This window comes from Carassius gibelio, chromosome B16 (genome assembly GCF_023724105.1).
Source record: "Carassius gibelio isolate Cgi1373 ecotype wild population from Czech Republic chromosome B16, carGib1.2-hapl.c, whole genome shotgun sequence".
NCBI lineage: Eukaryota > Metazoa > Chordata > Actinopteri > Cypriniformes > Cyprinidae > Carassius > Carassius gibelio.
The window spans coordinates 14,373,749-14,388,106 of record NC_068411.1 but is presented as its reverse complement, the minus strand read 5'-3'; the positions used below and the strand labels follow the sequence as shown (position 1 = coordinate 14,388,106).

The 14,358-nt window shown below is 36.2% G+C and overlaps 1 protein-coding gene across 1 annotated transcript; it reads right to left on the bottom strand.

Annotated features, from left to right (window-relative positions):
- Positions 1-477: 477 nt before the first annotated feature.
- On the bottom strand, positions 478-14,313 carry mrpl13 (mitochondrial ribosomal protein L13). The gene is made up of 7 exons (XM_052577452.1): positions 14,135-14,313; positions 13,419-13,542; positions 11,500-11,593; positions 11,180-11,240; positions 9,034-9,120; positions 8,481-8,602; positions 478-645 (listed from the first exon to the last, which is right to left on the bottom strand). Exons 1-7 carry the CDS (start codon positions 14,159-14,161, stop codon positions 621-623), a joined length of 540 nt encoding a protein of 179 aa, XP_052433412.1. The 5' UTR covers positions 14,162-14,313; the 3' UTR covers positions 478-620.
- Between the last annotated feature and the right edge of the window lie 45 nt (positions 14,314-14,358).

Genomic DNA, 14,358 nt, shown 5'->3' with positions numbered 1-14,358 from the left:
CACATTAAAAACAACAGATTTTCATTTTAATAACCAGGTTTGGTTAATGAGCTCAACTAATGGAACATGCTCTGAAGTTCCTTCTTCATTAAATCACATTTTACAAGCCCACTAAATTTTACCTTTACTTAAAAAAACGAAACGTGACGGTGCCAACATCGCAAAAGGCAGCAGTGACTAACAAGGGCGTTTCGTTTCCATCCTAACACAATGAGTTAAGCAGATTTCAGGCCAAAGTAGCATCAGAAAGGGCTTACAGAGCCATATGAAGTTAATTAAGACTGAAGCAGCAGTTGAATTAGAGCTGGATCAGGCTTCAGAGAGGCTGCTAAAGCCATCTGCAGGACAAGCAAAGGCCAATGAATCAGAGCTCTAATACTACACAGTCACGACCAAACGCAGTCCCACTGATTCTCTGCCTTGGCTGAGGTTAAGATAAATATACATTATCCAGAAATGATCTCTATTAGGTATATGTTCATGCTTAAATGACAAATTTATTTTTATAATTTTGAGAGAATTTATTTTACATTAACAAAAAAAAAAATAGACAAACATTTCCAAGTCTCAAACTCCTGGACAAACTTAAATGGAAGATCTGGGAAACTGCTTTGTGACGGTCATTTCATCCTGTAGTCTTCTGGCCTGTGAACATACAATAGACAGAAAAGTGAAGTCAGTATTCAAGCACATTATTGTGCCTTCTTAAGATTGAAATGGTTGCTAATGACCAATGAAACAGAATTGAAACCTTCCAGACTTATTTGAACAAACTGTAGTAAACAAATACATGATCACAGTTAATTGAGGGTTGCCAATTTTGTAAAGCTGATAGTTGCACAGGTCCACCCCTAACTTTGAATCTGGAAAAAAAAAAAAATAATAAAATGAAATAAAATAAAAATTACTGAATGATCTGTTTCCATCGGTATTACATTTTTAATTAAAAAGTTTTTTGGCTTAGATTACTATACCCTTAATGTATGCATAAAAGATCAAAATACTGTGCTTATTTCATGTAATAGCAATTTAAGAATGTCGGCAGAGAGACAATGCATAATTTGACGTGACATCCCATAGTGCTTCATCTCATTTCTATGACAATTAGTTAAAACTTCAGTGTTATAGATAGAAACTGTAAAAAATGACATTGCTGTTGCAAAGTTTGGGGTCAGTTTTTCTTTTAGAAATTACTATATTCACCAAGGACATGTTAAATTGAAGTTTTAAGCAGTACAACTGTTTTGAACACTGAAAATAAGAAGAAATGTTTTTCTTCAGCACCAAATCAATATATTAGAATGATTTCTGAAGGATCATGTGACACTGAAGAATGGAGTAATGACTTTAATGTAATTAATTACGTTTTAAAATGTATTAACATAACGTAAGAATATGTTATTTTAATTTTAAATTCAGTTATTTTAATTTTGGTCATGACAACTCTCGGAAATAACCTATGCTATATATATATAAAACCCCCTATAGCATACACAAATTCATTGGGTCTACAGCAGATCTATACAGGTGGAGCTGGGGAAGGTGGAGGGTTGCTGAAACTTGCTGCAACTGCTACAGCAAGTAGTAGCCAAATATTTGAATGGTGAGCAGCGAGCTCATTGGCTACTAATTAAAAAAAAAAAAAAAGAACAGTCAGCTGCACCATGTGATAATGTCATTATATCAAATTAAATTAGACCTATCAGACTGCACCATCTAGAGTTTCATGCCAGAGCTGTGGATTCACAATTATTCACAATATCTCAAATTTCGCTGTATTTGTGATCAAATAAATGCAGCTTAGGTGAGTAAAAGAAACTTCCAAAAACATTGAAAAAATCTTACTGACCCCAAACCGCTGAACAGTAGTGCATCCATGATGTCACATGTAGGTATGCCATCTGCTACTGAGGAAATTTCATCTCAAGGTTAAAAATTCAATACCCCGTCACTGTCCAGCCAGAGACAGACCCAAATATGGACAGAGGGGTCAGGGGCCCAGGGGCCCACAGAGTAATGACACTGACCCACATTAAGGGTCTCACTCAGAGACACATCCATCACCATGACAACAGTGTCACCTTGTCACCATCGTAAGCACTGCCTCAGGATGATGGCATCTGATCACTGCTGATATTACCATGTCCAACACTGAAGGGCATTTCGCAGTTTGAATCATAATGGAGAAAAAAAAGGAATATGTCTGTGATTTAAGGCTATATATAACTTAAGATATTTTATAAATAGGTTCCGTCTGGTACTTGCACACTCTTAACTACTAGCCTGCCAGCCTTCAGGTTTAACATGATGTTAAAAGTTTGTGTTAACACGATTATTTGCCACTTTCATGTCCTACATTCACTTACACAAGTGATTATTAGACATTTTTACTGATAACTGTATTTAAAAATTAAACACTACATTAAAAATTCATTGCAAACTTTAAAAAATTAGTTAAGATGAGTAAATAAAAGTGCCTTTTCAAGACACCATCAGTTCAGAGTTACATGAATCACATGAAATCCAACAGATTTAATTAAAATGTAACCTACCAAAATAAGGCAAGACTGATCTAACATCTCAGAATCATTGAACATTTCCATCATTTAGAGACAGACCTGAGAGAACTGCTTTTCTGGGTTTTTAAATAATACATGGTAAACACTGTCTGAGAAACATAAAGATCTGAGGAATCTCAGACTCACGTTTGTGCTGTCGAGGCACTGGCATACATACAAAACGGCATATTTGTGCTGTACTGTGGTATAACAACTGGCAATTCAGCAAATCCGGAGATTGGGATTCAAACAAGGACCTGATTGAGTTAATAAATACATTCTAAATGTCAGCTACTGGTATTTCAGATGACTTCAGGCATTCTTTGTCTGAATGTGATGTATTTCCACAGATGCCAGATACGAACCAATCAGGTTTTTTTGACGATTATGGTAGAAGACGTGTTACATACATACATACAAGTTCACATCCTTGAACAGATCAGCTGAGATGTTCAATAATCAATTAGAAACTAAGTTTCATGCTGAACTTATTGTATCATTTAACATTGAAAGTCCTTGTAATTAATGTTAACTAGCCATTACCATGCCACCTACTAATTCAGCAGTTAAATCATCTCCAAGAGTGCAATAATAATGGGAGCTTTCATTATTTTCAGACGACATCTCACTGTTGACTGAACTCTAAAAAAGCCAATTGCATGCTGGGAGCCAAGTTTCTCATTAGAGCAACTCTATTACAAGAGAATGAAACCAAGCGGATTTACATTTCCAGAAGGAAATACTTGTACTTACAAGGCTGCAAAAGAATCGAGCCAATGTTTCAGGTAATATCAGGTTAGACTTGAATTCTGTGTGTATGTAGAGCCACCGTTACACACACTAAATCAACACTGCTTTAAATAGTTAAATTATGCCATGTCTTATCGAGTAGAAGGTTCAACTTTTAAAAGACCTCAAGGCCAAAATATACTTGGTTATTTATATGTAAAAAAAAAAAACTTTATATAGCTGTTGTTCTCGGTGTAAATGGGCCTTTACAAGCACGTTAAATAATAACTGCAGCATGACGCTTAAATCAAACGGCCGAGTCATCGTCAGCTGTGCATTTAATTCTGAAATGTAAATGACATGATAAAATTTTTAAAGATTTGCATATTGCTGTATAATCATAAAAGATAGTGTATGCAGAGAGAGAGAGAGCGAGAGCGAGACGCTTGAGGGGTGAAATAAGGTTAAACTCTCAGACCTCTTGGCACAGAAGGGAAAAGCTGTAGTTCAGCCACATTAAATAAAGCAATGCCTCTCAAAATCTCTGAGCCTAGGGACACATCAAACTACCAGGCAGTTAATGCCTTACAAATGCTGAAGCAAGTCAAATTTACAATCTTTTTAATTTCATATTTACTACAGCTGTGGTCAGACTGCTGAGGAAAAAATTGTTTTGACTCGCCAGCTTACCAGCCAATCGAATGTTACCAAACAAACATCACGTTGCTTTACTCCAATTTAATTACAGGAGATCTGCCCGTCTCATTATCACATTGTCGCCTCCTTCCCGCCGATATGTTTTAATTACACGCTCCATGTGGCGCCTCAGGAGGAATCGGCTTGTGTGAAATAATACAACGGGGACTACAAACAAAACCAGCCATAGAGGTAGAAAGGTAAAATAGGTAGAAATAGACACCGTTGGTTGCCTCAGTGTTCGTTTGAGAGGAATGTGAACTGTGGGCATCACACGGCGAACCCAAACTAACAACCACACACATACTTTTGATCTAGAACCCTGGAATGGATCAACTAGAAAACACAAAAACACAACACTTGACCCTAATCTGAAGCACAATTTAGAACTTAACTTCCAGTTAGAGAAAACCAGTCTGTCACATGACACTATGAATTATCATGAGAGGTTTACAGGACTTTTATAGTGTAAAAAAATAATTGCACATAGACTCTAACACTGACAATAAAGCCTTGGCTTTGGTAAATGTATAACCTGAGGATTTGTGAATGACTTCCACAATCATGCAAGTAATTGCATTAATTTGCATATACGTAATAAGGGTTGGGAACATCACAACCAAATTTACTGTGAGAGTGAAATTGAATTTATAGCACAACGGTGATTATCAATGATAAAATCCGATAAAGCAACCAGTGTGGTCTGATTTTTGAATAATTTATTCTTATGAGTTGCGTTAATTCAGTGAATCGAAAGCACCCAAATCATCTACTGTATTTAGAATCCCGAACAACTGATTCTTGTGAGTCAATCATTTTAAGTGAATCAAAAGCATCAAAGGTCAGCTGATTCTTACGAGCTGGTTCTTTTTAGTGAATGAACCACAACACAACTCATCTAATTGTGAGAATGTGTAATATGTATGTGTATTATATAAATATATATGCTACTTTATATTACTAATGTTTAGTATACACTCACTGGCCACTTTATTAGGTACACCTCGCTATTACCGGGTTGGACCCACTTTTGCCTTTAGAACTGCCTTAATTCTTCATGGCATTGATTCAACAAGGTGTTGGAAACATTCCTCAGAGATTTTGGTCCATATTAACATGATAGCATAACGCAGATTTGTCGGCTGCACATCCATGATGAGAATCTCCCGTTCCAGCACATCTCAAAACGGCTCTATTTGATTGAGATCTGGTGACTGTGGAGGCCACTTTAGTAAAGTGAACTCATTGTCATGTTCAAGAAACCAGTCAGAGATGATTTGAGCTTTGTGACATGGTGCATTATCAGAATATGGGCACACTGTAGTCATAAAGAGATGGACATGATCAGGAACAATACTAAGGTAGGCTGTGGCGTTTAAACATTGCTCAATTGATGAATTAATGTTATTTACACCAAATTCTGACCCTACCATCTGAATATTGCAGCAGAAATCGAGACTCATCAGACCAGACAATGTTTTGACTATCTTCTATTGTCCAATTTTGGGGAGTCTGTGCAAATTGTAGCCTCTGTTTCCTGTTGTTAGCTGACAGCAGTGGCACCCGGTGTGGTCTTCTGCTGCTGTAGCCCATCTGCTTCAGGGTTCAAGGTGTTGTGCGTTCAGAGATGGTATTCTGTATACCTTGGTTGTAACAAGTGGTTATTTGAGTTACTGTTGCCTTTCTAATATCTCTAACCTGTCTGCCCATTCTCCTCCTGAAATCAACAAGGCATTTTTGCACAACTGCTGCTCACTGGATATTCTCTCTTTTTTGGACCATTCTCTGTAAATCCTAGAGATGGTTGTGCATGAAAATCCCAGTAGATCAGCAGTTTTTGAAATACTAAGACCAGCCCGTTTGGCACCAACAACCATTCCACGTTCAAAGTCACTTAAATGCCCTTTCTTCTCCATTCTGAAGCTCGGTTTAAACTTCAAGTCTTCTTCACCAAATCTAGTTGAGTTGCTGTCATGTGATTGGCTGATTAGCAATTTGTGTAACCAAGCAACTAAAAAGGTGTACCTATTAAAGTGGCCGATGAGTGTATATAGGCCTATTGCATTATGCCAAATTTGAAAAGACTCTGAATAGCTGTTAAATATGTTTAAACACCGTTTCAACAAACTGATTTAGCTTATTATTAAAAAGGTCAATGGATTTCTTTATTTTTCTTCAAATATTTATTCCTGAAAAGTACTAGAGTTAATGAACCAAATGTCTGTATCTAACAAGAAGGGAATATATAGTAGGGGTGCTCCGATCACGATCGGCCGATCATTTTGCGCATCTCATCAGTAAAGCCGGTTCTCTAATCAGCGGTTAATTCGGCCGATCGTGATCGGAGCACCCCTAATATATAGTTGAACATTCTGCCGTCACTTATCCTTTGCCAAGTGAAAATAACAAGCCACTTTGAAGAGTAATAGCCCTCTGCTTTTCCTTAGGGAGTAAAACTACTTATCAGTTTTCTGTGTACATTTTTTGGCACAACAAACTGCCTTTAAAAATGCTGGAACACTGCTTACCTTTAAATCCAACTGAGGAAGCGTCTCACTTGCCTTTCAATCTTCAGTGATTTAACACTAAAGTAATATCAAATCTACAGAATATGAGAGCGGCTAAATCTCCTTGAGCTGAAGCGAGACAGCTGAAAGCCCCGGGCCGCACCACAACTTCTGACTCGTGAATCTTTTTATACCTCCCGCAGTAGTACTGCAGCTCCCAAATCTCAATATCTTCTACAGCACCTATAAAGGCATTTCATTTCATACCTTGAGATTCATCTGACTGCACTTGTATGATATCGATTATAATGAATTCATCAGTCACCTGTGCCATGCACAGAAAGGTTCATTTAAAGGTCACAGGAAGAGCAATGCCCTTGTCAATAATATGTTATAATTTGGAAAACAAATACAAACCATGTATTAAAAATGTTGGGATGCTGAGAAATTTTGGGGAAAAAAGTGCTTCTATGCCACAACTTTTGTCTATTCAGTCCAGAAGTAATATAAGTCAGGGGGAGATTATTTGTGCCAATGAAATACTCAGGATGGGAAATTTTTTGACTGTAGTTGCGGGACAAGCTGCACATATGTAAAGGGTTTATGAGGCGTTTAACAGCAGTGGTAACAATCTCAAGTGATATGAAATGTCTTGGATGATCTCATGTGTGCCACGAAACAAGGCAGAAAAATCATCTCAGGAGGCAAGTATGTCATACACAGCACTTGACCTCCAAAACAAGTCTTTCTGACATGAGCACGTGTAACACAGAGGGTACTTAATATATATATATATATATATATATATATATATATATATATATATATATATATATATATATATATATATATATATATATATACTATTGTTTAAGATCTTGGGTTCAGTAAATTCTTCTGTTTTTGAAAAAAAAAATTCTCTCTTATGCTCAAGCCTGCATTTATTTGATCATACAGTATATGCAGTAAAAACTGTTAAATATTGTTAAATATCACAGTTCACAATAACTCTTTTCTATTGAAATAAAATGTAAATGTAAAATGTAATTTACTTCTGTAATGGCAAAGCAGCCAACAATACAGTTTTCAGTGTCTCACGATCCTTCAAAAATCATGCTAATACGCTGCATTTATTTGAACTAGAAACCTTTTCAGTAAAATATAAATATCTAATGCCACTGTACTGATGAATAAAATGAATCCTTACTGAATAAAAGTATACTTTTCTTGTTTTCAACACATAAAAATGCCTCTTGTACATCCCTTTGTATCTTAATATTTAAGACTACAGTTTACGTTCATGCACATTATTTTGCGTTCCATATTTAATTCATCAATATACATCTTTTATATTTTATTCTTATATTTTTATCGTTTACTTTTATTTCATTCTTTCATAGCTATATTTTTGTATATTTTCATCGGTGTTGTTTTCTTTAAAAATTGCACTGTCCATGGAGATGACCTGAGTCACTGCTGGTTATATATGCTCTATATAATTGTGTATGTGACGAATAAAAATCTTGAATCTTGAATGAAAGATCCCCAAAATAATACTGGTGTCAATAAAGGGGTACTTGAACCCTGTTTATTGGGCTGTGGTGGTCCAAAACACACCAAAAAGCTGGAAAACACCACTCTAAAGAAATAAACTGCCAGTCCACTTTATAATCAGAAAAGTAGCTAGAAAAAATGAGTGTGCAAAGTTTCCCCATTGTGACCTCACAGGCAGTGTGTGATTGGCTGGCCTCGGAGCCGGTGACTCGGCTCTCATAAATCTGATTGGATGTCTGCAGTGTGGGGACCAGCAAACCAGCCATGCAGAAAAAAGTGCAGCTTCAAAGATGGATATTAAATATGAGTTCTTTATGAGCACGCTGCCAGCCCCCCTTTCCCTCACAGACCGTCCGCACAGGACAACAGCTCGGCTATGCTCAAAATCTGATCAAAGGGGCTGAGAAAGACCTCAAAAAGGGACAAACAAACTCACGGGGTCCAGAGCATGGGGAAAGCGTCACACTCCTCCTGTGTGTACTCGCTGAGCTTGCGAGGAATCTCTCTGGGCTGAGGAAGCTCTTCTGTCAGGTTCTTCAGAATGTCCTCAGGAAGAGCCTGACATGGAACACAATGATTTGTATTATTGTATTATTGCAGACACACTTCTGTGTCAAAACGTTACTGCAGAACTGTGATCAGAGACTGGATCCTGTCTAAATTTCCACCCGGGTTCTGTAACTCACAGAACAATCTGATTTCCAGAAATAATAATATAACCAAAAACTAACTTTGTGTTCAAACATTTATTTATCAAATGGATTCAGGTGGGATGAATTATGACGTGATTGTGCAGTAGGGTATTACCATTATGTAATTTGACTATTTCTGCAGCTGATGTATTGTATTATATAGCTGCTTAATCGGATACATCCCATCCTCTGCTGAAACATTCATCAAACACACGGACACATTTCTCCTTTCCAAACATGTCAAGCTTTGGACAGCGCATCAACGAGCATAAATCAGAGCGTCAACCGAGAGCTTACGTCATCTGGGAAGAGGTGAAGCCGTTGCATCATGGTCCTTCTGGTGAGGTTTTTGGGAAGCATCCCGTACACAGCCAGTTTAATGATCTGTGGAGTAAAAAAAAACAGGCCAGAGATTTGGCCACAAATTTAGTCAATGTCCCTCTAAAGGAAACTTGGCGGTTTCTGCTCGTTCTCAAAATAAATAAATAACACCTAAACAAATAATTATAGTAATTATACATGTTATTATAGCAATGCACACGCACACACACACATATAAATATATATATATAGGATATATTTGTAGCAATAGACAACAATACATTGTATGGGTATCATTAGGATATTAAGTAAAGATCATGTTCCATGAAGATATTTAGAAAATTTCCTAAATATACCAAAACGTAATTTTTGATTAGTAATACTTTAAAGACAAAAGTACTTTTAAAGACGACTTTAAAGGCGATTTTCTCAATATGTTATTTTCAAATAGTTGTTTCTCAACCAAATATTGTCCTATCCTAACCTTTAATATGCTTTTTACTGATCAAAAACACAGTAAAAATTAATAATATGAAATACAATAAACGATTATTAATTTTTTTACAGTTATTGAAATTAATTTATTAAAGGTCAACATGAATAATTAATAATGTTTTTCTTTTTTTTTTCTTTTTTAGTGGAATAAAAAGGGTGGATAATGTGTCTGTTGTGTATTTCTGCACAACCAAAAAGTAAAAGTGGTCAAATTTCAAATTCAAATATATACTAAGCGAACTAGTAACAATTTAAATTATAAATCTCAGTCCCTTTGCTTACACCACAACACCTGAATTCACAAGTGTCGAATTTTTGACCCGTCATCCAACCATCCACAAACCACCAACCCAACCCCATCATTCTTTCATCGGAACATTAATCAGGGATTGTTTCTCTCTCCTCTGACTGGTAGATGTTTGATGGATGAAAGCTGTCTGAGGGGGTGATCGCTCTTCAGCACTCCGTCACCTCCCTCTGATCATTATCCACAATTATCCCGGATCCATTCCCCCCTCGACTGGAATAACTCAGCCCAAGTCAAGCATTCATCTTGTTAATGACAGAGAATGAGCAGAACGCTGGAGGGGATGGAGAACGGCGCGGGATGAATCTGAGCTGGCTTTTTCTGAGCTACTATACTTCTTCAGTTGCATCCCACAAAAGAAAACGCATTCAGGGTCAGCAGCTTGCGTGCCTTGACTATGGATGGGCTCTGACTGTCACTGTGGAACGTAACGGTCAAGGTTACTTTAAGGAGATGAACAACAGTAGAGAGAGTAAGGATATGCACTCTGCATCACACTATAAATGAAGTGGAACAAAGAAAGAAACACTAGAATTTATCATTTTAAACCCCGGGTAAACTGAGTAATGGAGTATCATCTCTCTCACACACACACACAAATGATTCTTCCTCTAATATATTCCATATCTATAGCACTTCCGCTTCATCGAGTGCCATCCTAACCCAACACAAGAATATAACGAGAAGACTTAAAGCGGTTTCTATTATCTGAGCTGCCTGGTATTTGTAATTCTCCAAAAAGCCAAGGGTGTGATTCACAGCACAGGCTGCGAGAGAGACGGAGAGGGGGGTTTTCAATCCGGGCGCATCCGCGACAGGTGACACTTGTAGGGGGGTATATTGGAAGCAGACATGCTTGGAAAGACTGCTGTTTTAATAATGTCAGGGTGTTTGAGCCTTGAAAGAGCACTTTAAAATCTTTCTGACGCTGAGAGAGAAAACAGTTTCTTGGTTCGGTGAAGGACAGACTGGAAAAGCACTGAATGAATGATGGAGAACTGGGCAATATGGGGTCTGCGCTGCATTTATTATTCAAATGTGTGGCATGCTGATTGTGAGGGAATATTCTGCTCTGCAACTGCCACTATCTGAAATAATTAAAAAAACACTAGGGCATCATTTACATAAATTAATAAATGAAGTCAGTTTTCACCTCCCTCCAAGGTGCAAGGCAATTTGACTCAAATTATGAACAGGTTTGAACCGGTGGCAGGGTTGTGAGTGACGTGGAGACGCGGTTATTGTAGAAATCACTGCAAAATTGAATTTGTCACAGAGAAATGTCTGGTTCAAAAGCCCAATTTAGAGAAGGATACTCACAGCTGTTGGGTCTTTTTTGTGCATTTGGGCTGCGGTGAGCTGTTTGAATGATCCAGGGTAGCTGTGGGATGAAAAAGCTGGTCTTTAGTTTTTCAAATCAGACCTATAAGTCACATTCTGGAAAGCGGCATATTGTTTCTATTACATGCACCATGCATATTGTAAATCATGTGGTTCAGATCTCAGATTTCCTTTTTGTTTTTTTGCTCTTTGTCAGCACATAGAAAACACAGCCGAGAGCAGGGCATAAATGAAAGATTATAAAAAGCATGTTCTCTGTTCTCAGTTGAGAGAGAATGTGGAAGGAGAGAGCTGTTTACCCAGTGTGAGACGAATACACTTTCTGTTCCCATTTATTTCCGGAGAAGGCGATGTGTCTGGTGTTCATGACCACCACATGGTCTCCAATATCACCTGGGAACAAGACATGTATATACATTCATGATAAAGATGCACATTCTGCTTGAACTCCTAACATTACTCCCTGCTGAGGGAGATTATACACATACATACACACACACACACATATATATATATATATATATATATATATATATATATATATATATATATATATATATAGTAAAATAAATAATTACTATTTGCCAAAAAAAAAAAAAACTAATAATAAAAACAAATCTACTCCTCTTAATATATTTATTTTTAATTCTGCATTTTATGATCATTTTCTTCAACAATTACTTGGCAGAAGTAATAATAATAATAATAATAATGTAAACATGTAATCTAATGATATACATAAATAAATTAATATATATTTTATTGCAAAATGTATTATGCATTATACTTATGTATAATGCATACAAACAATACTCATACAGTATACATTGATATGCAACATTCAATATAAAAATGATCACATAAAATATATATTATTCATTTTGTAATTAATAATAATAAATAAAGTGTACAGACAATTATTAAACATCCGCTGTTCTTAATTTATTTCTTTATTCTGTATTTTGTCTTGAACAATTGCTAGGGAAAAAACTTGAGATATTCCACTGTTGTAATTAATACTACTACTACTAATTTTAATAATAATTTTTACTATTATTATTGTTAACTAAAATTATTGTATAATTAATTATATAATATATAAATATTCAATTATTATTATAAAAAATTTGTAGTTAATTAATCGTGTGTGTGTGTGTGTGTGTGTGTGTGTGTGTTTACAACAACATTGAAGTGGATCAAAACCTTTCATCAAAGTTGTCATAAAACCAAAATGTGTTCTTGTCTCAGGACAACTTTGATAAACTTTTTTGATCCACTTCAAATGTTGATGACTGTGTGTGTCATCATTTCTCTCTGAATGTGAACATCTATGTTGTTGAAGATTAAATGAATCTAATATAACACTATATGTATGATTAAACATTTACACACAGGTTTAACTGAACAACTAAAAAAAAATTCTAGCCAAAAATATCTATTCCTTCAAACCTAGTAAATGAAAACACGGCCATTGCTTTTTCTGATTTTGCTGCCTGGCAGAATAACTGCACAGCCCTGAATTTTCATCTCTTGGCCTGTTATGCTCATTCATCTCTCAGAGAGTGAGAGTTTCATTAAAAACTCCCAGCATGTCTCAGGAAGGAGGCCGCATCAGCAGGGTCTGTGAGTGAGCTGCAGGCACATACAGCGTGCGGCTCCACACTAATGGATCAATCCCAGAACCTGTCGGAGTCAGAAGTCATGACATCTCTCTGGAATTAGCTGCCACACTAACAGCTTTTCACATTCAGATCAAGGGAAGAACTGTAACGCCTGTCAGGAATTTATACAAATAAATCCTGATTACAGCTTTGGAGAATGATTTTGCAGCATGTTTACTCTTGCAATTTTTAAACGTTCTTATTAAAGATTAAGAATTTCATGTTAGGTGTTACATAAATTACCATTAGAGATGGTCTGTGCTTTTTTTAAAGACAGAAGTCCTTAAAATAAACACAAAATACAATGTGCAATATCCCATTTACAGTATACAGAAACAGCATAGCACACATAATGGGACAACGTCAACTAAAATAAAGGCTATTTGTTTACATATACAAATATTTGACTTCTTGCTTTGGTTACATAGAGCAGCACAGCCAATATTTTAAACAGTGGTCGTTTACTTCCATCTTGTGGCCATTCGCCTACTTTACATTGCCAGTCAATTCATAACAATGACTCGATGATGAGGTGGGAGATGAATAGAAAGACTCACTCAGTGGATGGTAAATGGGTTTATGCTTTCCTTGAAGACGAACTGAACACATAGAGGCGATCTTTCCAGGAGGCTGCATCCTAGCGTCTATTAGTAACCAGGATCTTGCAAAGGTCGCCCATTGCTTATGGGGAAAAAGAGAAAGCAGTTTATAAAATGCAAGCTGATTTTTTTCGACGACCGAACACAATCGATTCGCAATAACTACCTTAATAGTTGAAGTAAAACGTAATGAAGATTTGAATCAGATGACAGATCAGTCAACATGCAAGAAAACAAGATGCAATGAAAGTGAATGGTGACTGGGACATCCATAATATCCCGCTTAACATTTCCATTTGTATTCCACAGAATAAATTATAACATACAGATTTGTGTGTATATGTATATATATATATATATTTTTTTTTATTTTTTATTTTTTATTTTTTTTTTCGGGTGAAGTAACGTTCTCTACTTTATCTGTCACCGGTCAACTAATGCATTAGTACACATTTAGCACACTCGTCTACATTCACAAATTTTCAAGGCTTCCCTACAATAGATCTAATTTATAATGCTAATTAAACAGATCCATGATGCACGTAAGTTATTATACACATTATACGTTTGTTAGCGCACAAAGATCACGTTTTCCATAAAAGAAGCATCGGCTGACAGCGTAGTATATTTTGGCATTTGATGAGTAAGACAGTAAGCCATAATAAACAACTTACCTGGGCTGATCTTGAAAAACTAGACATTTTAAATAAGCATTTGATACACTTGACCTCAATGTGGCTGTAGTGGTACAGCAGCAATTTACTTCCCCCTACCAACAGAAAATGTACGTGGTTCCATATTTCATTAGTTATAATTTTAATGTTCTCATATTATTTTACTTGGATAATGTAATTTGAATAACAATAGGTATACGATTTTAATTTGTGTTTAGTTCACC

Bases quoted from the DNA above. Each gene is read 5' to 3' on its own strand.
- mrpl13 (XM_052577452.1), bottom strand. From the start codon at position 14,161: ATGTCTAGTTTTTCAAGATCAGCCCAG. The intron at 11,241-11,499 runs GTAAACAGCTCT...TTCATCCCACAG, and splicing joins GTGTATTCGTCTCACACTGG to CTACCCTGGATCATTCAAAC. The intron at 8,603-9,033 runs GTAAGCTCTCGG...GTTCCATGTCAG, and splicing joins TTCACCTCTTCCCAGATGAC to GCTCTTCCTGAGGACATTCT.